Raw genomic sequence first — 25,109 nt, 5'->3', positions numbered from 1 at the left:
TTTCGGTGTCTTTGTGGTTGTTTGATGTCTCTTAGCATTTCGGTGCTTATTTTGTGTCTCTTGGAGGTTGTTATGCATATCTTTATCATCATTTTGCGTGTCTTTGTGGTTGTTCTTCTTGGTCGTTCAACATGTCTCTGTGGTGTATTAGTGGTTGTTTGTGTCTTTGAATGTCTTTTTGCAGCTCTTTGTAGTCATTTTGTGTCTCTTGGAGGTTGTTTTCAGATCTTTAACGTCATTTTAAATCTCTTTGACGTCGTTTGTGTCTCTTTATGTTCATTTTGCGTCTCTGAGGTTATGTAAATATTTATTGTTTTAAAAATCTTTGTGGTCATTTTGTGTCTCTTTGTGGTTGTTATATCGAGACCTTGTCCTTGTTTACTACATATTTATATTTCATGTAACAAGATGTAATTGTTATAAAAAATCTAAATGATATAGTTGTTTAAACTAAGCAGACAAAAGATCAGACTGTCAGATTGCCAGTGTTTCTGTGAAGTTGTCATTATGGCTTTAAATGGTTTAACTGGATCACTACCAGCAGCTCTGAGCTCATTATAGACCAATGTTGGAGATACAGCAAGAAGCAATCTTTATGTTGGTTTTGTCTTTGTAGCTTTCAGCTCATCTTCAGATGAAGAGCTCCAGGGTTGAAGGTTTTAAAAATAATAATGTCTTTTTCTAGGATTTCTCACAATAAAAAGAAGTATCACGTTATTGTACTTGAGCACAGTACTTGACCACCACTGTTTGATGCTTCAGCTTCTATTGAAACCCATCATCCTGCCTGCTGAAGTGTCCACACATGACCTGGACCCGTCTGTCCCCTCCTCGGCTTCACAGCAGGGAACCTCTCCTCTCCGGGTGAACCTGTTATATAACCAGCCTCCTTCCAGGGACAGCCCTCCTTCCTCGGCTGAACCTCGCCAGGTAAAGCCTCTTGGCTTGGCCTCTGGCAGCAGAACCTTTTGCTTGCTGGGCGGCCTGATCTCATTAGGGAGTTATTTTAGGTGCATCCTTGATTTATTTCCTGCAGGACCTAAGAGGGTTAGAGAGTCCTGAGGTTTGCTCTCTACCGCAGAGTCACTGGATGTCGGCCGGCTCCACCTTCCTGCCGTGGAGCCCGCGGATTTCTAACCTTTTTTGACTCTTTTTGTTGCGTTTCTTCGGATTTCAGACCCCTTTATCGAGCTCTTATTTATGTTCTTTAAACATCCGTCCACTGTGGATCAAAAGAGGCCTGCGTTTCTTGTCCGAGGTCACTGTCTGGTTCTCTCTCTTTGTCCCAAACCCTCTCCTTCAGAGTGAGAGTCCCTCATCCTTTCCTTTTGGTTTTTCTTGGTGCACCCGTCGGATCGGACAAATGGGGAACCACGGCTCGAACCTGGACGACATCCTGGCGGAGGACATGCACCACTGGTACAACAAGTTCATGCGCGAGTCTCCGTCGGGCCTCATCACGCTGTTTGAGCTGAAGGCCATCCTGGGTCTGAAGGGCATGACGGAGAACGCCAACAGCTACGTGGACCAGGTCTTCCTCACCTTCGACATGGACGGGGTGCGTTTTTTCAAATCTAAGCTTCTGAATTAAACCGCATTTTCTGTTTTATTGTTTTCTGTTTTTGGGGAAGTCTTTGCGTCCTGTTGGTCCAACTGGACCAGAACCAGTCTAGGCCTCACTGTTGCCATGACACCCATCAGCTTCATGCAGTTAATCAGAAGGCTGATCCATAGAAAAATAAAATATTTATAAATATATACTATATTTTTTATTCAGTCTTGTTGGAGAAGACAAAGCTAAAAACTTTTAAAAAATGTTATAAAAAAGAAATATTTATAACTTTATTTTAGCAACTTAAATATGCTACATTTATTTATTTATATATATATATATAAAATGTGTGTATGTATATAAATGTGTGTGTGCGTGTGTGTGTGTGAGAGACTATATAAATATTCCTCAAGTCAAAATATCCCCTCACTATTTACGCCAACATTAAAGTACTACTGGCTCCATGTAGTTCCAGCAGTAAAAGAACACAAATATTGTGATACTGATACTTTAAACATTTCAGTCGGTCAAATAAAACTAAAATGAACAGCGTCGGTTTTCATTTACTGGCTGCTTGTTCACTGGAAACGACTTGCTGTTGTGTTAATGTTACTAAAGTTAATCTACGTTTATAAACAATAACTGTTATATTTTAGGAGTCGTGCTGAGAATTAAATGTATGTACGCATGTAGGTAATTGGCCTCAGTGACTTGGGGTTTAATACCGTGTGTGAAGCGGTATTAAACACAGGAAGCCGGGTTAATGGGATAGTTCAGTGTACAGTATTACCTACAGCAAAGGGTTTTAAAGTTTTAAAGGGTTAGTTCTGATCTGCAGTAAAACCAGCAACTGCTGTGGTCTGAGAGGTAGAATGATGTTTCTGTGAATGGAGTCTGGTGTGTTTGATGAGAGCAGAGATAACAGGAGAAAGTATTCTAAATATGACTGATATAGATTATTTTAGGTGTCTGAAATACGTCCACATTACTCCATCTACTGTCGTGAAACTCATACAAACACACTTCTAAACATCTCTACTGTCCCTTTAACATTCATTTAATGGCAATTTTAGTATTCAAACTCAACTGCAATCTTTCCCAAAACGTAACCAGGCGGGTTTGTAATGTGGAGAATTATCTTAAATATCCTTTAAGTATTTCATGCAAAGTTTAGTGTGAGATATACTCACGTACTGTGTGTTACTTACAGAGCGGAGTCATTTTAGTAGACACACGTTACTGTGTGAGAATGAATTACATCATTATACTACAGGCATTTCAAAGAATGAAATAGATGTTAAAAGCTGCAGAAATATACATACACATACAAAAGGTGTAGATATATAGATTTAAAATATAGATTTAGGACCATTTTTGTAAAATGAGGATATGTTGATGGTCCCCGCTTTGACACAAAAATCAGTTTGAGGGTTCAGACTTGGTTTTTAAGTTTCAGGTTATAATAAAGGGTTAGGGTTGGAGCTATGCTTTTGATTTGGATAGTTAATGTTGGTGTAAAGAGGCTCGGAAATGTTGTCCATAAAGTCCTCAGAAAGTATGGAAAACAAACAACAATTTATGATCAAATTGGTTATTGTGCTTTCCATAATGTCGTAACTCTCTGTAATGTAACTTTATGACAGAACACTTGTTGAGGGAATGTTATACTAAAGACTCTTATTTTGAAGGATATACACTTGATTTGATTAATTTGGAATGCTAAAGCCTCATTTTTAACTTTAGATAAACTGTGGATTCTTTTTTACATCCATCACTAACAATGAACGTGCATTACGAAGGATGATTACTGTTTTAAGATAAACTTATCAGTTAACGTGTTGAAATTGGTTTGAGGCAGCAAAGTGAGTCACTTTAGTGTCTCAAACTGATAAACCAACATTTCTACAGTAAACTGAGCTGTGAACGTTCTACTGAAGCTCATGCAGTGCATGCAAATGTGTTATTCACTATTATTATTTATTAAGGATAAGCTCTTTCAGGCGGGTTGTCATATTTTTGAAGACAAAAATAAAACGGTTAAACATGCAGACAAAACAGACAGAAATACCAAACAAACAATCATTAAGTGGACAGTTATCTTAACATTTATTTTGTAACCGTAGGACTGAAGAAAAATCTACAGGAACAGTTTGGTAGAAACTACAGAGTCCGACATTTTAAATCAGAAACAGAACTGTGTGATGATTATTAAAACATTGTCGAGTTGTGTTTTAGGATTGTATTTGTAGGAGAAGTCAACGTTTTCCTGTGAGACGTTCCGTTCTTTCTTGACAAATATAAATACCGAAAAATACATATTTGGTGTCTTGTAAGTCCACGTTGGCTGAACAAAACATGAAATGACCAAATAATTCATTGCTCCTTTAAATTTTACCTGAAATTAAAAATAATGTATACAAGCCGGCGACTACTGATAAAACTCACACATGAATATTAATGTTAAATATGAGATCTCACTTTGGGGATGTGAAGACCAGTCGAGAATACTTTTGATCATCTATAGACAGAAAAACATGTTTCCAGTTTTCACATCGTCATGTTTACCTGAAAACTGAATTTTTGTTTTTCATCATATCATATTATTGTAGTTATATATATATTATTTTTATTATTTTGATCTCGTGGATTGTCTCATGATTGTCTTGGTTTTGCTGCTGTGTGAATTTAGGACAAAGATGGCCGAAGCAGAACTTCTATTGGCTCTCTGTCTAATTGGCTCACAGCGTGTGCATGCAGAGCTATTGATCCCTGCTGTGTGTGTGTGTGTGTGTGTGTGTGTGTGTGTGTGGTGAGCTAATTGGATTGAGAGTGTGTGGCGGTGAAGTTCAGGGAGGATGAGGTCGACTGTTCTGAGGAAGGACGTCGGATCACAGAGCTCCGATAAAATGTTTTATTTTAAATGAGGTTCAATCCTCAGTTTGTTTAGTCTGAAGGTCGATGAGTTCTAGGATTTTAAACTACTATTAAAAGTAATCAGTATTAATAAAAACTAGTACTAATACCACACTGTGAAAATACTCTGCAACAGTAAAATTACTAATACCACCCTGGATAAATATATAACTATGTACCTGTAAGAATAACATATATTTTGTTCATACAACAACTTTGTTTTAACAATTTAAAGTCTAAACTGGTAAAGATGTAAATTAGGAATCAGTAAAAAGAATTGTACGAATGAAGTCAACCTTTCTCTTTGAGAGCTGATGAGGCAGCTCGATTAAAGACATCTACACAGGAACTGATCCCTCTTCTCTGCCTGCAGGACGGTTACATCGACTTCGTGGAATACATCGCAGCCGTCAGTCTGATGCTGAAAGGCGAAATCAACCAGAAACTAAAGTGGTACTTCAAACTGTTCGACCAGGACGGCAACGGAAAGATCGACAAGGAGGAGCTGGAGACCATCTTCTCGGTAATCACAAAACAGTGAGACCTCAACCGTCGGCAACGATCGACACAAAACAACCAAAACCTGAATAAATGTCCATAAAAACGCACTTGGGATACTTGCCGCTAATTTGACAAAATGTAAACTAATATAGGCTAAAAAAAATGAGGGTCTGACTAAAACATACAAATAAAAATAATAAAACTCCAATTTAACTAACTCCACTGAAGACAGAAGTCCTGAATGGAGCCTGCAGCTGAGGCTGTACTAGCATTGAGCTAAATGCTAACTTCAGCATGCTAACAATGAAAATGATGCTGCTCGGGCTGATGTTTAGGTTAGCTAGCGTGAGCATTTCTATGCTACGCTAGCTACTGAAGCTATACTGAATGTATTTCAATGATTGTTACAGTGTTGCTCCTTCATTTCATGTCGTTTCTTCTGGATCTCCAGGTTTACTTTTACACTTTATATTTTTCTTTTTAAACTCTTTCCACAGTTTAACATCCTGGATATTTTCTTAAAACACATTTTGTAGATCTTCTGTCTGCTTCTTTTTAGTTTATCCAAAAATGAGCTATTTCTTCAGGTAGTACAGTTAGTGACAGTGTGGGCTCCACGGTCAGGGCTTAACTAACAGTCAACCGTTCCTCCCGCACATTCTTCGGTTTCGTCTTGGATCTATAATATTCTCTGAACTACGTAGCGAGAGTCGTTCATGGGGCGCTTTGTTCGTCGAGTGTGAACAAAAAACGTTACATGTTAAAAATGTACATAATGCCTACTGGTTATCATTAGAAACGTATCATTAGACCTAAACAACTGAGATAAAACAATCAACTTCCTAAACTGTCAGGTTCCTTCTGGTGTTACATCTTTACAAACTGATGTTTGTCCAAAAGTTGTAATTTCTGTCCTCTATTGAAAGAAGAAAGGTTTGAAAGTATCCTGTCAAAATAAAAATGAAGGACCTGTGTGTATATCAAACAAAGATTACATCTCGTTTGTGTAGAAACTAAAGATCTAAAGCTGAAAGTTGTTTTTCCTCTGGATGTTGTCAGTAAATAAAAAACTAGGAGGAAAACTGCGAATTTGGTGAAGTGAAAAGTAAATCTTGATTTTAGAGAGTTGATTTTCTATAAAATAATAATGGTCTGAAGATTTGATTGTGAACCTTTCTGGATTCTGGACTTTTTCTATGTTTGAAAATCGATCCTGTAAAAGTATAATGAGCAAAATACCATGTTGTGCTGTAAATACAAAGTTACGGTATTATGTTTCAGGGGAAAACGTACAAAGTATGTGAACATTACATTTTTTAAAGTGTTTAATGTCAACATTTTGCAATTTGCAAAACATGTTAATTAACATTTATTTATTATATTAATAGAAAACATGATCCGTGAAGCATTACGTTTCTTCTGAAACATATTTACTAATTTGTTGCATTTAATTGAATTCCTTTTATTCTCAAATATTCCAAAATATAACAAATACGTCTGCATTTAGAGGACAAGTATAAAAACAGATGCAGAAGATTTCTGGATGGAACGATGCAAAATGCATTTTATAACTTTAAAGGAAATTTAGGAGAGTAAATAAAAACGTATTGCAAAGAACATACTTGACACACTTAATGCAAAATGTCCTAGAAACTGTGTTAATCATCAGAGCTGAAGCCGCTGCTCCGCTCACAGACAGAAGTCTGGGTTGGATTAGCTCTGAAATTAGACGAGTGATAATCTGCTGAATGGACTCAATCTATCAACTGACTGAAGGACTTCAGAGAGTCCAGCCTCGCTGTGGAGCTTTTAACCCTCTGCAGCTCCGCTTCATTTGACCCAGAATTAAAAAGAAAACTTTTACTTTTATGATTTGGTTGCACGCGATAATCCGCCCATGATCAAATGTTAAAAAGAAGAAGAAAAAAAAGCAGCTTGAAAAGTGATGTTTAAAATCTTGAAACGGAGAGTAGAAAAAACATAAATGTTAAAAACGTGTTGGAGATAAGGAAAATGAACTCGAGGCCACTTTCTGTTTTCGTTAAGCCACTTCTAATTCTTGGCAAATGATCATTAAATTCCCAACGACTGATCACAGATTATTCGCAGAATCTTTGACTCATATAAAATGCATTTTGTCTTGCATTTAACTAAATGATTAGAAATAAGTGTTTTAAATCTTTACAGGAAGTAAAAACACTGCCCTTGTTCCCCCTGCAGGCCATCCAGGACATTACACGGAACAGAGACACCGACCCAGAGGACATGGTCTCGGTCATGTTTGAAAAGATCGATGTGAAGGGAGAAGGTAAAGAACAAGTTGCTCATAGATATTATCATTACTACCAATGAGGCGGATGTTTCTGCTACTACTATTACTGCCAGTAACAGTTGCTGGAAACACAGCTGATGAAAATGTAATCAAGTATGATAATGAGGAGCTGAAACAACAAGCGCAACCTTTTCTCTGACCGTACAGTCTTTACATAACTAGTGGTAAGGTTCTAAGAATATTAAAGCTTGTTAGTTTGTTGTGTACGGTTTTAAATATTGCACTGAAATGAAAAAAAGGCCCCATCCTTCAGTTTGGGATTATTAAGTGAGAAAGCGAAGCAGAATCCGACTGTATGCAGACGATACTGTGATTTACCGCTCAGGGAAAAGTACAGAGAAATGTTATAAAAGCCCTAATGGATGATGTGCAAAGAGCCCCCTCTTCGTTTAGAGTTATTAAACCGTCACTAAACCCTTAAAAGATACAATGAATGCAGACATTTAAGGGCTTCCAAAAACTTAGATCTGGAGATCCTCGAAATCTAATCTAATCTAATCTCTAATCTCAAGGAGGCTCGATCTGAAATCAACTGGTCTGGTCTACAACGGTGTTCATTTCGTTAAAAACTATGAAAAAATATGTTCATCAACTAACCGTTTTTCCACGACTAAGACGTCACTAAACACTAATCTTAACGGTATATAAACATGCATATTGTTGAAAAGACAAATGTTATAACGTAGCTTATCATTTTGTTTTAAACTAGTCTTTGCTTTGTTCAAACAATTTGTTAAAGTTCGACTTTGCCTAAAAATGCCCATCCCTACAAAGCTGCATTATCTAATCACAAAACCTTTAGTTTTTTATCAGATAATAAGATAAAATCTTATGTGAAATAAAATGGACTAATATGACAAAGTATTGTTCTGGCTACACTAGATTGACTGAAATATTCAATACAATGTGATGAGAAGGGACATTTGACAAAAGGACTAAAATAACAGAAAACATTTTGACTAAAAGTTGATTCAAACTAAAATGTTTGAGTAAAACCATGAAGGATAAAAAAATACTAAAATGTGACTAAAACTAATAAAGATTTTCGTCGAAAGGCTTAAGACTAAATCTAAAATAGCTGCCAAAATCAATAAACTAGTCTACAGGTTATCAAATGTAAAACTTAAATCTGGAAATCAACAGTTTTACATGTTTTTAACCATCTCGCTTTAATGTATGATTTAATGTATGAAGGATTGGTACTGGAGAGGATTCTCCTGGTGAAATAAAATGCATTTAGTTTCCATTATAATCGCTCTGTAACCGTCTTGTGACCTCACCACTCAGGTGAGCTGACCCTGGAGGAGTTCATCGAGGGAGCCAGAGACCACGAGGACATCATGGACATGCTGAAGAGCCTGATGGACCTGACGCCGGTGTTAGTCATCATCGTGGAGGGCCGGACGGGGTGAGGCGACGGGAGCAGAAAGCCTCCAATCCACCCTTATCTAAAAAAAGTTAGAAAAAACAACTTACCCCTCACTCCCCTTCAAAATAAGAGAAAAGACTTGTTCACCCCCTGATGCTTCGTGGTCAGAGTGAGGCGGCGGGAAACCAGCGGACGCTGAAAAAAGTAAAACTTTGCGATGCACTGTGATCGGCTGTTCTGGCTACTCGTTGAAAAACGAATTCATTTTAGACAAAGATATTCTTTTGAAGAAGACTTTGATGATTCTGTTTTCTAGCCACCTTGATCCTTCAACAAAAAAGATCCACCGCCACGAATCTGTCCTTCAGATTTTTGTTGTTTGTGCAAAGATTTTTAACAATAGTGACGATTCCAGTTTCCAAAGATACCAAAATGATGTCGAGCATCGACACCTCTTTAGTTCCAAAGTGTTTCCACAACACCAAGGAAGGAGATTGTCCCAAAAGGTGTCATTGAATGCTTTCTTTACTTCTTCTTTGGTCAGATAGAACCTGATTTCATACAAAGCTTCGCCAATTTAAGACTGCATCTTCTGAAGAAAAGGTTTGTGTACAGGTTCTCCTTGTTTGTTTTTATAACTGGTGGCTTCCGGCGCTGGTTTTGATCTTGATCTCTACTCTGAGAGAGGAGCTTAAAAACGACTTTCTAAGAACTACAATTGTTCTTGCGGACACAATAAAAATGGATGTTCTTAGAACAGAGTACTCAGAAGTTCCTCTGGTCCAAAAACACCTCATTTAAGAGTTTAGTTCTTTGCTTTAAACATCCGTTTAGTCAATCGACATCTGATTTTACCGATATTTGCCACGTTGTGTTGAGCATCGATGAGAGGCCGGTTTGCGTCTCCTGAGAGCAGAGCATGCTGGGAGTCTCGTCTGTTTCTCAGAAGCTGCTGATCCTCTTAATGCCGTTAAAAGGTTCAGCGACCTGAGCCGTAACGGAGCAGATTTACAGACAGAGCTTTATTTCTTCAGGACACGCAACCAGAAAATATATCTACTCACAGCTCTACTTTCATAAACTACCACGACTGCAAAAAGGACAGTAAATCTATTTTCCATTACAGGCCAGTCCAGAGAGCCAGCAAGGCCAATCAGGGCCAAACCGGACCAAACCGGGTCAGGTGTGATTAAAATCTAAATAAAGAGACGTCAACTCGTTTTGATCAGGCCTGAAACAAGACAAATAAATTAACAAATACGATTGGCAACATGTTTACAGCACTACATTTAGCTGCACAATGAACTGATCGTCAACTATTTAGATAATGGGTTCATCGGTTTGAGTATTTTTTTAAAGGAAAAACATTCAGCTTGTTAAATGGGAACACGTTTGTATTCCTCTGTGACAGTAAACTGATTCTCTTTGTGGACAAATCAAGACATTTCAGGACGTCAGACATTTCATAGACCAAACTTTGATTTATCAAGAAATAAACAGATTTCTCTAAAATAATCGTTAGTTGCAGCACTTTAGTTTCTTCTCAGATGACAGTTTTTCGTCTCCTTCCTGTCTGGTGAAAACCTCGTATCTCCAGATGTGTTGATGTTGAATGTTTGTGATGAACTGAAGGATGAAGTGTTTCTTTATGCGATGATAAAATGCTCGTTCTTCTTCAGCTACATAAACTCTTTAAAAAGGATCAGCATCGTCACAAAGCTGAAAACTGTTCTTTTCAGAGGAACGAGGTTCTCACAGGACAGAAGTACTTTAAGTACATTTAGACGGTAATAATTACTTTTACTTGAGGTTTTAAATGCAGACTTTTGTGTAAAAACTGGAGTAAACGTTTGAAACTGCTTCAATGTTTGAATGTTTGAACATAATGATTTTATTTTACAGCGTTCGTTAGTTTAGTGCGACTGGTCTCTTATTTTGACGTTAGAAAGGGATCGACTGAATGATTTTTATTTTTATACGATGACGAGTGAGACGAGATCAAGAGGAGGAGGAGGAGGAGGATGAAGAGGAAACGGCTGACTCAGATCTGGTGGTTTAGAGTCGAGGACCAGCGGAGGCCATTCTGCCCATTAAGCTGCTGACCGGTAGTTCTGCAGGTTAGCATCAATGCTAACAGCTCTTATTGTGCAATAGAGAGATTTCCACAGTCAAAATGTGTAAAAGTCTGTAAGTTACTTTCAACCAATCATGTTTTGTGTTGCCTTATCAATAAAGTTTTTAAACAAAATGAGTCATTTCATTGAATAAACTGACGACTAACCGATCAATAACCCGTATTATTCACGTGTTCTGGGAATCACTTTGAATTATTAAAATGATTTTTCTGTTTTGTTTGGAAGGTGAAGCGATGAAGATTTAACAATAAACATTAAATACACAAATAGGACAAATTCATATCTTTTATTTGAAAATATAGAAAAACAAACATAATCTTTCAGTTGTGTTTTTGGTCCACGTTATATTTAATAGAACCAGGAAGTGGCTCGTCATCACTGGTCAGCTGGTTTCGTTCACCTGGACGTCTCAGGTGAGACCGGCTGCAGGTTCTTGTAGCCGAGTTGGGTTCTGGTCCAGAAAGTCTGGGACCAGTTCAAACCGACCGAGACGTAAAAGTAAGCAGGAAGAACACACGCGGAGTTCTGGGACTCCTGTTTGAGATCGACGTGTTTTCACAAGAGTTTAAATGTGTTTTAAATAAATAAAACAACTTCCAGCTGACTGGTACCACCCACGAAGGGTCGAGAGCGGCTGGAATCTATCCCAGCATGCACTGGGGTTTGCATCAAGGCTGGACGACCGACAGGAGGTCCGGAAGCTTCCATCGAGGTTTTCTAAGTGAAGCTTTGAATGTAAAATGAGTTGTAAACGCGATACGTGATTACTACTTACTAGTATAACTCGTAGTGTCAACGCTTGAGCTCCAAGTATATAAAATATGACGTTGTTGTAACTCTGATTCTCCAGTCGGCTCTGACTGCTGGAGAATTCATCCTTTATTTTATTAACCTTTATCAATCGTTCTCCACAGATTAGCGTTACAGATTGCCTGGTTGGTTTTTGTCTCGTGTTTATCATGATGCAACACACAGCAGGGTTCAGTTCGGATGATGTAAACAACACGATCGGCTGACTAATGTCACATTTGACATGTTTACTCTGGATGTTGTTGTTGTTGTTGTTGTTGTTGTTGACATGTGGTCGGTGTTTGGTCGATAATCCAGAAGAAGAAAAACGACTAAAACTGAGCCAGAAACACAGATCAGCAGCAGAGTTATTGGAACCACGACAGTCACTTCCTCCTGGCTGCTCGGTGTCTGGGTGCCTTGCTCAGGGGCACGTGTGTAGGTGTGTTGCTGTTTTTTTGGGGGGGGGAATCTGACCTGCGCCCTCTCACAGCTGCTTGTGCTTCTCCTCCCGCCTCAGCAGGCTGACGTACAGACGCAGGAAGCAGTGGCAGACGCCGGCCGAGCAGTACACCGAGGTCGCCAGCAGGGGGAGGAAGGGCAGCTTCTGTCGCCAGGGCGACAGGGGGAAGACCACCTCGCAGGCGATCGCCACGGCAACCAGTCCCATCAGGTAGACGGACTCGAGGGGGCGGAGCAAACGACCGCTGAGAGGAGAGTAATCTGATTACTGAGCACTCTGGGTAACGGAGTCAAACACAACTTTGTAGATCAAACGTTATTCTTTAAGTATTATATACATACATACATATATACACACACACATATATATATATATATATATATATGTGTGTATATGTGTGTACTCTCTTTACCTGTGAAGTTTCCTCAGAGCAGTGAAAGAGTAGATGCTGAACATCAGCATCAGAAACACTTTGATGGGCAGCTCTGAAACACAGTGGAGGAGGAAGTATTCAGGAGGAAGTATTCAGATATTTTACTACAGTAAAAGTACTGATACTACACTGTAAATGTACTCTGTTACAGTACGTTTACTGTAAGGGAGTATTTTTACTAATGTCACACAGTAAAAATCACATGTTGAAAGCACCAAACCGTTAAAAGATACTCCGTTAAAATACTCTGTTACAGTAAAGTACGTCAGTACATTCAGTAAAATGTTTAAAGTATTCAGACTGAGACTGTTGTACATTGATATATTCTATCATTAGAGTATTATGACTCATACGTTAATGTAAAAGCAGGATTTTACTGTAGTCGGCTCAGCTGGAGCTCATTCTGAACCATTAACTCATGAATACACATTATTGATCAATCTGCTGATCATCTTCTCCATTAATGGGTCGAGTTGTTTGTTGTGGCGTTTACCTGCGGGGGTGAAGAGCAGCGGGAACAAAGAGTAATGACCGGTGGTGGTCAGAACCAGGTAGATCCCAGCATCCTCTCTGCTCTCGACCGCCAGGATGCTGCAGGACGCAAAACACGGACGCACGAGGAGCAGTAAGAAGAGACGTAGAAGAATAAGGTCGCAGGACACGGGAATACAATACTACAATACTCAGGCTCACCTGAGAGGCAGGATGGCGAGGAGGACGGCCTTCTCGTGGACGTGCCAGCCGAACATGAAGGAACCCAGAGCGCAGAGCAGCAGGCAGCGCAGGAAACCCCGAGCACCGCGAGGACGCCACCAGATGGAGGCCACCGCCGGCTTCAGAGAGGAAGGACAGTTACACTGAACTCTACTGGTTACCTGCTGAACGCCGTCTTTAAGTGTCTTTACCACCGAGTCTATTTACCTCACTGCCTTTATTTACCATTCTCTACTGTGTCTCTCCACTGATCTCTACTGTGTTTTCTCCACTGATCTCTACTGTGTCTCTCCACTGATCTCTACTGTGTTTTCTCCACTGATCTCTACTGTGTCTCTCCACTGATCTCTACTGTGTCTCTCCACTGATCTCTACTGTGTCTCTCCACTGATCTCTACTGTGTCTCTCCACTGATCTCTACTGTGTTTTCTCCACTGATCTCTACTGTGTCTCTCCACTGATCTCTACTGTGTTTTCTCCACTGATCTCTACTGTGTTTTCTCCACTGATCTCTACTGTGTCTCTCCACTGATCTCTACTGTGTTTTCTCCACTGATCTCTACTGTGTCTCTCCACTGATCTCTACTGTGTTTTCTCCACTGATCTCTACTGTGTTTTCTCCACTGATCTCTACTGTGTCTCTCCACTGATCTCAACTGTGTTTTCTCCACTGATCTCTACTGTGTTTTCTCCACTGATCTCTACTGTGTTTTCTCCACTGATCTCTACTGTGTTTTCTCCACTGATCTCTACTGTGTTTTCTCCACTGATCTCTACTGTGTTTTCTCCACTGATCTCTACTGTGTTTTCTCCACTGATCTCTACTGTGTTTTCTCCACTGATCTCTACTGTGTTTTCTCCACCTCAGCCTGCAGATGTTGCAGTATTTCACTTCATACGAGTGAAAAGAGTGAAACCCTATCGGTCAGTTTGTTGCGCCTCACCAGGATGGAGAGCAGAGTGCAGACGAGTGTGACGGAGGGAGTGACGGAGGGGAGGACCGAGTGCTGAAACTCCTGAACCAAACCGCCTGTCATGGAGGCTCGAGGAAGCTCCGCCTCCTCCAGCAGCTTCAGACGCACACCTGAACAGGTAGACATTTCTGTTACAGGCAATCAAGTGGTGCAAGTGGCTTTTCTATACTCTGAATAACACTTCACTTCTAACATAACGTTCCTTGACTTATCACCAAAATCTGATTGGAAGGTAGGATTAAAATGCAGCTGTGTATGACGTCGAGGCTACACAGCGGAGCAATTTGTAAAAAACGAATATGAAAATAAAAGTTAACTGATCAGACGGGACGCTGTGGAGTCTCACCGAGCACCGCCAGGCTTTTGTCCAGCATGTTGTAGAGGGCCCAGAAGTTGGGGGCCCAGTAGGCGTGACAGAGGCCCCGCTTAAAGGGGAAGAGACGGGACAGGACCTGCGGGAGCTGACCCTGAAATAAAGACGCCAGCCGTCAGGTCTCACACACATCCCGGCAGCTTCAGCTGTGCTTTTATTTAAATCTAAAAATCTTCTCCTTAAACTCCGTGTCCCAGCTGCACGCTGCAGATTATACATCGTGTTTCATTCTAAGTTTCATATTTTTCAGGAATCGGTTACTGTGGCGAGAGGAAGACTCACCATGACGATGAAGGGGCCGAAGGACAGAGCGCAGACGGAGAACACGATGCCGCCGAGAGACAAGAGACGGAGCGGACTGAAACTCCTCCACCTGATGGAGCCGTCTGCACAGAAACACACACATAGATGTGTCTGTGTGAGTCTCTGTGTGTGTCTGTGTGAGTCTCTGTGTGTGTGTGTGTGAGTCTCTGTGTGTGTGTGTGTGAGTCTCTGTGTGTGTCTGTGTGTGTCTCTGTGTGTGTCTGTGTGAGTCTCTGTGTGTGTCTGTGTGTGTCTCTGTGTGTGTGTGTGTGCGTGTCTCTGTGCGTGTGTGTGTCTCTGTCTCTGTGTGTGTGTGTGTGTGTCTGTCTCTGTGTGTCTGTGTGTGTGTCTCTGTCTCTGTGTGTGTGTGTGTCTGTGCGTCTCTGTGTGTGTGTCTCTGTCTCTGAGTGTGTGTGTCTGTCTCTGTGCGTGTCTGTGCGTGTGTGTGTGTCTGTGCCTCTGTGTGTGTGTCTGTGCGTCTCTGTGTGTGTGTCTCTGTCTCTGTGTGTGTGTGTCTGTCTCTGTGTGTCTGTGTGTGTGTCTCTGTCTCTGTGTGTGTGTGTGTCTGTGCGTCTCTGTGTGTGTCTGTGCGTCTCTGTGTGTGTGTCTCTGTCTCTGTGTGTGTGTCTCTGTCTCTGTGTGTGTGTGTCTGTCTCTGTGCGTGTCTGTGCGTGTGTGTGTGTGTCTGTGCCTCTGTGTGTGTGTCTGTGCGTCTCTGTGCGTGTATCTGTGTGTGTGTCTCTGTGTGTCTCTGTCTCTGTGTGTGTGTGTCTGTGTCTGTCTCTGTGTGTGTGTGTGTCTCTGTCTGTGTGTCTCTGTCTGTGTGTGTGTGTCTGTGTGTCTGTGTGTCTCTGTCTGTGTGTGTGTGTCTGTGTGTGTGCGTTACCGTTGTGGTCCTCAGTGAAGCAGTAGCTCCTCAGCAGGTAGACTCCGTAGGCCGGAGCCACGTACAGGTAGATGTGCTTCAGGTTGAGCAGGACGGAGAACAGCAGCGCCCCCTGCAGGTGTCGGTGCTGTCGCACAAAGAAACAAAAACACAAAACTGGACTTTTAGCAGCTTGTTGAAATGAAAACGTTGATTTTTACGTCACGAGTACGAACCTGCAGGTGTTTCGCCACCGAGAGCAGCAGGAACCCAAACAGGAAGCCGTTGTACTGGAAATGAATATCTGAGAAAACGTGAAGGTTTCATCTCAACAACAACAACAACAACAACATATGTATTAAATATATGAAACCAAAGCCTCATTTTTACAAACTCATGCTCTGACGGAAAAGTTTATTCATCTTTTCAGGTTTTACAAATATTTTATTTTATAAAACTCAAACTGAAAATCACCTAAATTTGTTTTTTTTATTAAATAAAAAAGTAAAGAAATAATCTGCATTAAATTAAAATAATGAACTTGCAGGTTAAGTGATTCTTTAAGAACTTTCTGGAAGCAGTTTTTGTTCACATACAGAACAAAGGACTCGTGGAGTGAATGCTCGAGCAGCGTACACGTTGAGTGTTCGTCTTCATCATAAACCTGAAGGATCCCAAACCTTCTGACTTAAGAAGCACTTTAAAGAATAAATAAATACAGAAGCTGGTTTTAAATATCGTCGTCTGGAGGATACGGTCGACGATGAGGAGGCCGAAGTTCCAGAGCAGCAGAACGGCGAGGACGAAGGACGGGCGGCTCAAAACGTCCCGAGAGCCTTTCTGCTCCTGAACGCACCTGCAGCACCTGGAAGAGGGCGGAGCCAATCAGGACGCGGCTACTGGAAACAAATACGACGTCTTTGATTCACAAAACGTGTTTAAAAAAAATAAAAGAACCGGACTTGAACACACGAGATAAAGACGTACTTCTGCTGCCACCTACTGGTTAAACGTTAAACAGGAAGCGCAAAGCAGCCACAAGGATACACGCCTTACGTCTAAACGATGCTTTTATTTTGTAGAAAGTCTCTTAACTAACAGATGTTGTTTAGTTTAGTAGACGGAGAACAAAACTGTGTTCAAAGTCCCTCCGAGCAACAGATGAAGAAGAGAAGATTTAAACAGGAACAGCTTCCTGTTTCAGAGTCAAGAGTTTCAATAAAAGCATCCTTGAACAGGCTGGAATGAGCGCAGCAGAATCAGAAGGTTAGTGTAGAGTTACTGCTGGAACACCAGCTGAACTCATCAGTTTAAACCTCTTCAGTATTTACTGATCGATCATTCAACAGGATTCTGTCACGTGACTCGGTGGGACGTTTGAATTGTTTCAACATGTAAATAAAACATTTGGTGTCTGAATCAAACAGTTTGATCTCTGTCAGAATATGAATTATTGAAGGAGAGAAGAAGAAAATCCAGCCTGCTCTGTGAGGATTTAATCAGAGAGAACGGTTGAACTGAGACTCACTCTCTGGCAGCGTAGATGAAAACCACGTCGGTGAAGACGACCGACAGCCTCTGGAAGAGCACCGCGGACGGGCTGACGTAGTTCAGGTTCTCCACCAGCAGCATGTTCCCGTCAAAGAGCCGAGCCACCTGGGACAGGCCGAGCTCGAACCAGGCGAACAGCGGCGGGTAGTCCAGGGTCCACTCCGACGAGTTCTGCAGGGACCAAACCTCTCTGTTCACCAGCGATACGGTTTCTCTCAGACTAAGATTAGTAAAAGAAGGAATGCGTCTCTGAACAGGACGCTGTTTACAGGACTCTGTTTTAAACACTTGTGGTGAGAGCTAGATGTAGGACTGAGCGTGCTGACCTCGTGGTACCACCTGGACACCGGCAGACTGTGAGTGACGGCCAACCAGTTCCTGTGCACCTCGAAGTCTGTGGAGTGACTGACAGACGGACACAGATTAACAACGGGCCGGTCTGGAGGCGAAGACACACCAGACCCCCCCCTACAGAAAACATGACACTTAATCTAGACTCACCAGGAACACTACAAGTCTGGTTGTCCATGTTGTATTATTATTGTTCTCTATAAACCTCCTGAGGAATCCTAACGTGAGATCATTTCACACAGATTACGACAAATACAGACGTAATCATTTCAGATCTAAGTGTACAGACTGCGCTGCTTCTTTATATTAATGCTGAAAATACTGGTCGTTAATACGGTCTCTGTTGATGTACTCTATTGTGTTTTAAGACGTTTATACATCAGCAAATGTGAGAGAAACCCTGAACTTCTGAGGGTTTTTGAGGTTTGGCTCAAATAAATGTAACATTTTAAGACTTAATCATTCAAATACGTGAGCTAGACGTTCTTCAGGATTTCACTAAATATTTCAGACACAATATTGAAGCCTGTAGTTTGATTCTTGTATTGTATTAATGCAGAAATGACCAGAATTTAACTCTCATGTATTGATAAACTCACTTTTGTTTTATGACGTGTGTAAGTTGTTTGTAAAGACTTCCGCCTCCATAAAGGATATAAGTGTACGCAACACAGCAACAGAGACAAAACACGTCAGCTAGAAGTGACTGGTTGTAAACTTTTGTTATTAATCCGTCTGAAACTTTAGAACTCAGCTTCTAAACAAACTTCGGATGAGAAACAGCGCCATCCTGTGGCCGGTTGGGGCCATTACCATGGAAGTTAATAACACGTCGAGTTATGTTACACTGACTATCTTCTGTTCATATCAACTCTAATGTATATAAAGAAGGCACACAGGTCGCATTGCTGCTTTTCCGCTGGAATCGATGCTTACAAAACTTCTTTAACGTTAATATTTAATTGTAAATAGTATTTCCCGGTTTGTAGCTAACACTAGCTCCTCAGTGTGTTAGCTGGATGCTAACAGACGTCGCGATAACTTTTAAATTATCTATCTATAAGAAGAGAGAATCGTCCTGAAGCTGCACCGTTGAGTGTAACTAGTGAGTGTTCCCACTCACTATGCGTTGATAAACAGACATTTCAGCAAAGAAACTCCCAGAGCTAACGCTGGAAACCAGCTCCAGCTGTCCGCTGCCGCCATGACAGTGACGTAGTCGGGCTGCTTCTTCTTCTTCTTCTTCTTCTCCTTCTTTCAGTTGTATGGCGAACGACAAACCAACATTTAAGGCGCATTACCGCCACCTACTGGACCGGAGTGTGCAACACGTCATGACTTTATGGCAATTGTCATTTAAACACAATAATAATGTTATTTATACATTTAAAAAATAAAATATATATATAGAAGTTATATTTTGGATATTGAACCCTAATGACGTAGTTGAGTTTGTATGTAAAATATTATTGACAAGTTCTGTGCCGGACACAAGACTGAACTTATGTTTAAAACATATTTAATGGTTTATAGATGAATAATTACCGGATACACTTACCAGCTGCTTTGTGATTAATTCATAGTTTTGTTTTCAATATTTTAATAAAACTTTATTGTTGAAGGACAGAACGACAGTCCTGTAATCTTAGATGCCTTTGCAATCACCTCGTAAAGCTCGGAATTTTGAGCTTCCCTAGTAAAAGACAATGATCATGTTGTCACTTTGTGGATTAAAACGTATTCAGATCCTTAATTTAAGGAAAAGTAAAAATATTTAATAACAAGAAGGTCCATATATTTAAAAACCCCGTTATTAAAAGTCTGTAAATATGGATAGAAAAATGTACTTAATTTGTAAAAAATGTTATATTATATAATATTATATTATATTACATAATATTACATAATATTATATTATATAACATTATATCATCGACAGTTGTGGAAGAAGTATTCAGATATTTTTCTTAAATAAAAGTAGTAATACTATTACAGTGTACAAATACTCTGACGAGTAAAAAATCCTGCATTCAAAATGTTAGTCAAGTAAAGACACAACAATATATTTAACGTATCAAAAGTAAAAGTACTCATTATACAGAATGATATATTCAGAATAATATAATTTATTATAGTATTATAATTATTGACGCATTAATGTGTTCATCACTTTAAAAGTTGAGCTCATTTTAATGACATATAAGTATAAAGAAGCATGAATTTGAAATGTTTATGAATAAACTGACAATGTTTGTTTTGAGGAGTGCTTTATATTAATTTTACTTTTACTATTATTAATATTAATGTTGTTGTTTGTCCTGTTTTTTGTACAGTGACCGCAGTAATTGTGAGAACTCCGACAGTCCCTGAATGCAGCACAATGACAGCCCGATCTTTATAAACTGTCGGTTGAACTTCCTCGTCGTGCTCTCATCTGTTTCCGGTCTGTGATCCTGACTGTTCCTCTAGTTTTATTCGTGTTTCATTCAACTTTATTCAAACTCTTAAAACACAACAACAGTCTCCGGGATGAACGCGCTGCTGCGGCGGGTCGGAACCGGAACCTGGAGAGGTGAGTCTGTTTATGAAGAGACGAAGAAGAAGATCCATTCAGATACGAGCTTACAATACAAGTACTAATACTACAGTGTAATACTGCTCTGTGACAGTACAAGTACTAATACTACAGTGTACTACTGCTCTGTGACTGTACAAGTACTAATACTACAGTGTAATACTGCTCTGTGACAGTACAAGTACTAATACTACAGTTACTGCTCTGTGACCGTACAAGTACTAATACTACAGTGTACTACTGCTCTGTGACCGTACAAGTACTAATACTACAGTGTAATACTGCTCTGTGACAGTACAAGTACTAATACTACAGTTAACTACTGCTCTGTGACCGTACAAGTACTAATACTACAGTGTACTACTGCTCTGTGACCGTACAAGTACTAATACTACAGTGTAATACTGCTCTGTGACAGTACAAGTACTAATACCACAGTGTAATACTGCTCTGTGACAGTACAAGTACTAATACTACAGTGTAATACTGCTCTGTGACAGTACAAGTACTAATACTACAGTTAACTACTGCTCTGTGACAGTACAAGTACTAATACTACAGTGTAAAATACTATGCTACAGTTAAAGGACTATTACCAAAGTGTACAAATACTCTGTTTCAGCAAAAGTACAAATACTATAGTTTAAAAAGTACTCTGTTACTATAAACGCTCTAATACAACGTATTGTATTGTGTGTGTGTGTGTGCGTGTATGTGTGTGTGTGTATATGTATACGTGTGTGTGTGTGTGTATATGTGTGTGTGTGTGTGTGTGTGTGTGTATGTATACGTGTGTGTGTGTGTATATGTGTGTGTGTGTGTGTGGGTGTGTTTGTATGTGTGTGTGTATATGTATATGTGTGTGTGTTTGTGTGTGTATATGTGTGTGTGGGTGTGTTTGTGTGTGTGTGTGTATATATGTGTGTGTGTATATGTGTGTATATGTATATATGTTTGTGTGTGTGTGTATATGTGTGTGTATATGTATATGTGTGTGTGTGTGTGTGTGTGTGCGTGTGTGTTTGTGTGTATATGTATATATGTTTGTTTGTGTGTGTGTGTGTGTGTGTGTATATGTGTGTGTGTGTGTGTGTATATGTATATGTGTGTGTATGTGTGTGTGTGTATATGTATATGTGTGTGTGTGTGTGTGTGTGTGTGTGTGTGTATGTGTGTGTGTGTGTGTTTTAGGTTTCCACATGTCAGCCCCTGCGCTGACCTTTGACCTGAGGAAGGTGGAGTTGACGTCTCTTGAACAGCGTAAACTCACGTTTGATTCTCACTCGATGGTGACGGAGCTGCAGAGCAGCGGTGACAAAACAATTAAAACAAGAAATATATTTTATATATTTTATATCAAAACGACTTCCCGGTTTCATCCAGCAGGTTTTTTCTTCCCCCCGTCTTGACTTGCAGGTTTTGAGAAGCCTCAGGCGGAGCTCATCGTTTCGGCTCTGGTTACCTTGACGACCGCGAACATGGACATCGTTTACAGAGACATGGTGACCAAATCCCACCAGGTAGAAAAGTACACAAAATACAGCTTTACTGCAGTAAAAAGTACTTCCACGTGGTATTGATTGATCAGCATTGATTGTTCTTGGAGGAAATCGCTCTGCAGCAGATCATGGCTCACCTGGACTCCATCAGGAAGGACATGGTGATCCTGGAGAAGAGCGACTTCGCCAACCTCCGGTCTGAGAACACGGTACGACCACGCCTTCATTTATATTTATTAATATTTATATTTATATTTATATTTATATTTATATTTATTAATATTTATATTTATTCATATTAATATTTATTCATATTTATTGATATTTATTAATATTTATTAATATTTATTTATATTTATTTATATTTATATTTATTTATATTTATATTTATTAATATTTATTTATATTTATTAATATTTATTAATATTTATTAATATTTATTAATATGTATTAATATTTATATTTATTAATATTTATTAATATTTATATTTATTAATATTTATATTTATTTATATCTATATTTATTTAATGTGTTCGGCTACAGTTTTTTACTGTGAGACGGATCAATACTTCACCGGTTAAACTGTTTTTATGATGTTTTGACGAACCAAACAAATATTAGATTATTTAGTAGGAAAGTAATAATTAATATTTCATCATTTCATTTGAACCAACTCGTGTCGCTTCCCATCAGATCAAGAATCAAACGCTCTTCTGTTATTTTCTTGTAGAAGATGAAACGAGAGTTGGAGCAGATTCAGAACAGACTGAAGGTCGGAACGTGTTTCTGTATTTAAACGATTTTATTTCAAATGTTTGTTCAGATTCATTTGATCTTATGTGTTTGATGTTTGTGTTCAGGAGGAGAGTCTGAAAGTCAGAGCGGAAACCAAACTGGACATCAACCTGCAGAGCAGCAGGATCTCTGACGTGGTGAGAACCAGAGAACCAGAGAACCAGAGAACCAGAGAACCAGAGAACCAGAGGAAGAGAGGAAGAGAACGAGAGGAATAGAATGAGAGAACGAGAGGACGAGAGAATGAGAGAATAGAACGAGAGAACGAGAGAATGAGAGAATAGAACGAGAGGACGAGAGAATAGAACGAGAGAACGAGAGAATAGAACGAGAGGACGAGAGGAATAGAACGAGAGAACGAGAGAATAGAACGAGAGAACGAGAGAATAGAACAGGAAGTCGGGGATCAAAGTAGTTCCTCGAGGAGGAAATCACAAATCTATTTGATTATTTAAATCGTTCAAAGAATCCGTCTCACTCACCGACTCTTGTTTTTAAAAGCTCTTCGGCACGAACAGTCAGTGAACGCACCGTAGCTCAAATATATAAAATGAAAAACATATTTATAAATACACTTTATCATCAATAAAAGTCCACAAACCTGCTCAGAAAGCACAGAAGGAAACGATCCTGAGAACGCTCCCGTCAGGTCTTCAGCCTCACGGTCCTCCTGAGACGATGACCTCGCTGATCACAGATCAGACAAACAAACACCGGCTGAAAGGTTGTTTTCTGTGTTTTTCTGTCAAGTTCAGTGAACAGGAGAAGAAGCTGATGGAGACCAGTTCAGAGTTCCATCACAAGGTATAGTACTACAATAATACTACCGTAATACTTCCACTACATGAAACTACACACGTGTGCGATGTGATTGGTCGGTGTGTGTCATGTGGTCAGAAAGCCGACCTGGAGAACGACAACATGGAGATCAACCGGAAGATCGACCTGCAGGTGGCGTCGCTCAAGACCGTCCTCGAGTCTCTGAAGCTGGAGACCATCCGCTACCTGGCAGGTACACCAAGAAGTACTTTACTGTAGTAATTCACTACACCAAGAAGTACTTTACTGTAGTAATTCATTACACCAAGAAGTACTTTACTGTAGTAATTCATTGTTTGGTTGATAAAATAGTCACGGAGTCCAAAGTGTCTTTAAATCCAAAACCCCAAAATATAAAATGTAACATGATTTAAAAACAGAGAAAATCAGGAAAAACAACTATATTTACAAGTAAAAAGTACAATATGTACCTCTGAGATGTAGTACAGTAAGTACCCTCCAGTACTCTAGTAAACACACTAGTAGTAGTACTAGTAGTAATACTGTGTTTTCTCCTCAGCGACCGTGTTTTCCTGCCTCGCCATCGCTCTGGGAGTTTACCGGCTGTGGAGGTGAAACACAGCCGGGACTCGTTTAACTCGTCTTCCTCCGCCACACAAAGTAGTTCCGGTGGACTCAGCCGCTGCTACGAAACGTCACAGTTTAAAGTTTAAAGTCAGATGTTTAGTGCAGAAGTACTCTCAGTTCAAGGAAAGTACAGTATATAAGAGCTGTGTTGAGGTACTTGTACTTAGTATCTTCATTTAATGCTATTAGATATTCTACATCACTACATTTCATTTACTTAAGTAAAAGTACAACAATTTACAAATACTCCATTACAAGTAAAGTACTACTTCAGTATAAAAGTACTAAAGTATTATCAGCTTCCAATACTTTGAATGATTTTAAATGCAGTACTTTTGCTCGTACAGAGTACTTTTTAACTGTCGTATTACTACCGGATCAGAGTACTAAACGCTGAAATACTTCCCTCTGAAATAAAGTGGACTAGAAATATAAGTACAAGTACCTCAAAGATGTACTTAAAACTATGGGCATGAAGTAGTGGAGATATTTTAGGTGAAAACATATTTAACAGAATATTTAATAAACCTGTTTATAATAAATATATTAAAACTTGTATTTGATAATATTGTGTTGAATTTGAAGGTTTGATTGATTCAAATGTAAAAACATTCATTGTTTGTACTGAAAACAAATAAGATTTTAAATAAAAAGAAATTGTGTTTTTATAATTGTGACAAAATAAAGTAAATGTGACGAAAGCGGAGAAATGAAGGATTCACTGCTGAGAGGAAGACATTTTGTATTTTGTTAGAAATACAACAGAAGAAGAAGAACCACTCGCGTTTACATTTACACTATAAAATATTTTCAGATATAATTTTTGGTCTTTTAAAGCAGACAGGAAACAGCTCGTCTTCATCAGTCTCTTCGTTTCCTGTGAGTCGAGGGCGGGAAAGACGGACTCCGCCACCAACGATGCGTTTAATGACCGCAGAAATAAACACGTAAAAGAGAAGACACGTTCCCATTTAAATCCACGTAGCAGAGCACGTTTTATTTAAAATACTAACATTTGTAAATAGAAAAGAAATGTTTGTTATTTTACCAAAATGTTTCGGTCATTTTATTAATATTTTTCAGGGTAAAATTGGGACAATGACATTAGAATTTTAAAGTTCCGTAGAAACTAAAGACTCACGGAATGTTACGAATTAAATACTTAAACAGAAAACAGACTGTGTTCGATCTTTTTGATCTGATGAATCTTTAAG

The 25,109-nt window shown here is 39.5% G+C and overlaps 3 protein-coding genes across 3 annotated transcripts; 2 read left to right on the top strand and 1 right to left on the bottom strand.

The window, feature by feature from the left end:
• Window positions 1-1,363: 1,363 nt before the first annotated feature.
• guca1d (guanylate cyclase activator 1d) lies at window positions 1,364-8,710 on the top strand (the record flags this gene model as incomplete). Its single annotated transcript, XM_079171124.1, has 4 exons — window positions 1,364-1,558; window positions 4,839-4,988; window positions 7,187-7,274; window positions 8,586-8,710. 4 exons carry the CDS (start codon window positions 1,364-1,366, stop codon window positions 8,708-8,710), a joined length of 558 nt encoding a protein of 185 aa, XP_079027250.1.
• Window positions 8,711-11,069: 2,359 nt separating this feature from the next.
• Window positions 11,070-18,846, bottom strand: alg8 (ALG8 alpha-1,3-glucosyltransferase). Its single transcript, XM_079171112.1, has 13 exons — window positions 18,742-18,846; window positions 17,594-17,672; window positions 17,245-17,438; window positions 16,472-16,581; window positions 15,953-16,020; window positions 15,738-15,864; window positions 14,831-14,934; window positions 14,522-14,642; window positions 14,146-14,285; window positions 13,181-13,320; window positions 12,981-13,078; window positions 12,467-12,539; window positions 11,070-12,298 (listed from the first exon to the last, which is right to left on the bottom strand). Exons 1-13 carry the CDS (start codon window positions 18,822-18,824, stop codon window positions 12,079-12,081), a joined length of 1,557 nt encoding a protein of 518 aa, XP_079027238.1. The 5' UTR covers window positions 18,825-18,846; the 3' UTR covers window positions 11,070-12,078.
• Window positions 18,847-20,063: 1,217 nt separating this feature from the next.
• Window positions 20,064-24,586, top strand: ccdc90b (coiled-coil domain containing 90B). The gene is made up of 9 exons (XM_079171121.1): window positions 20,064-20,190; window positions 21,385-21,504; window positions 21,610-21,713; window positions 21,800-21,901; window positions 22,424-22,465; window positions 22,554-22,625; window positions 23,239-23,292; window positions 23,386-23,500; window positions 23,828-24,586. Exons 1-9 carry the CDS (start codon window positions 20,148-20,150, stop codon window positions 23,881-23,883), a joined length of 708 nt encoding a protein of 235 aa, XP_079027247.1. The 5' UTR covers window positions 20,064-20,147; the 3' UTR covers window positions 23,884-24,586.
• Window positions 24,587-25,109: the final 523 nt, after the last annotated feature.

This window comes from Pholis gunnellus (genome assembly GCF_910591455.1).
Source record: "Pholis gunnellus genome assembly, chromosome: 13".
Lineage (NCBI taxonomy): Eukaryota > Metazoa > Chordata > Actinopteri > Perciformes > Pholidae > Pholis > Pholis gunnellus.
Note: the sequence above shows the minus strand (reverse complement) of the source record. Positions and strands in the feature narration are given on the sequence as shown.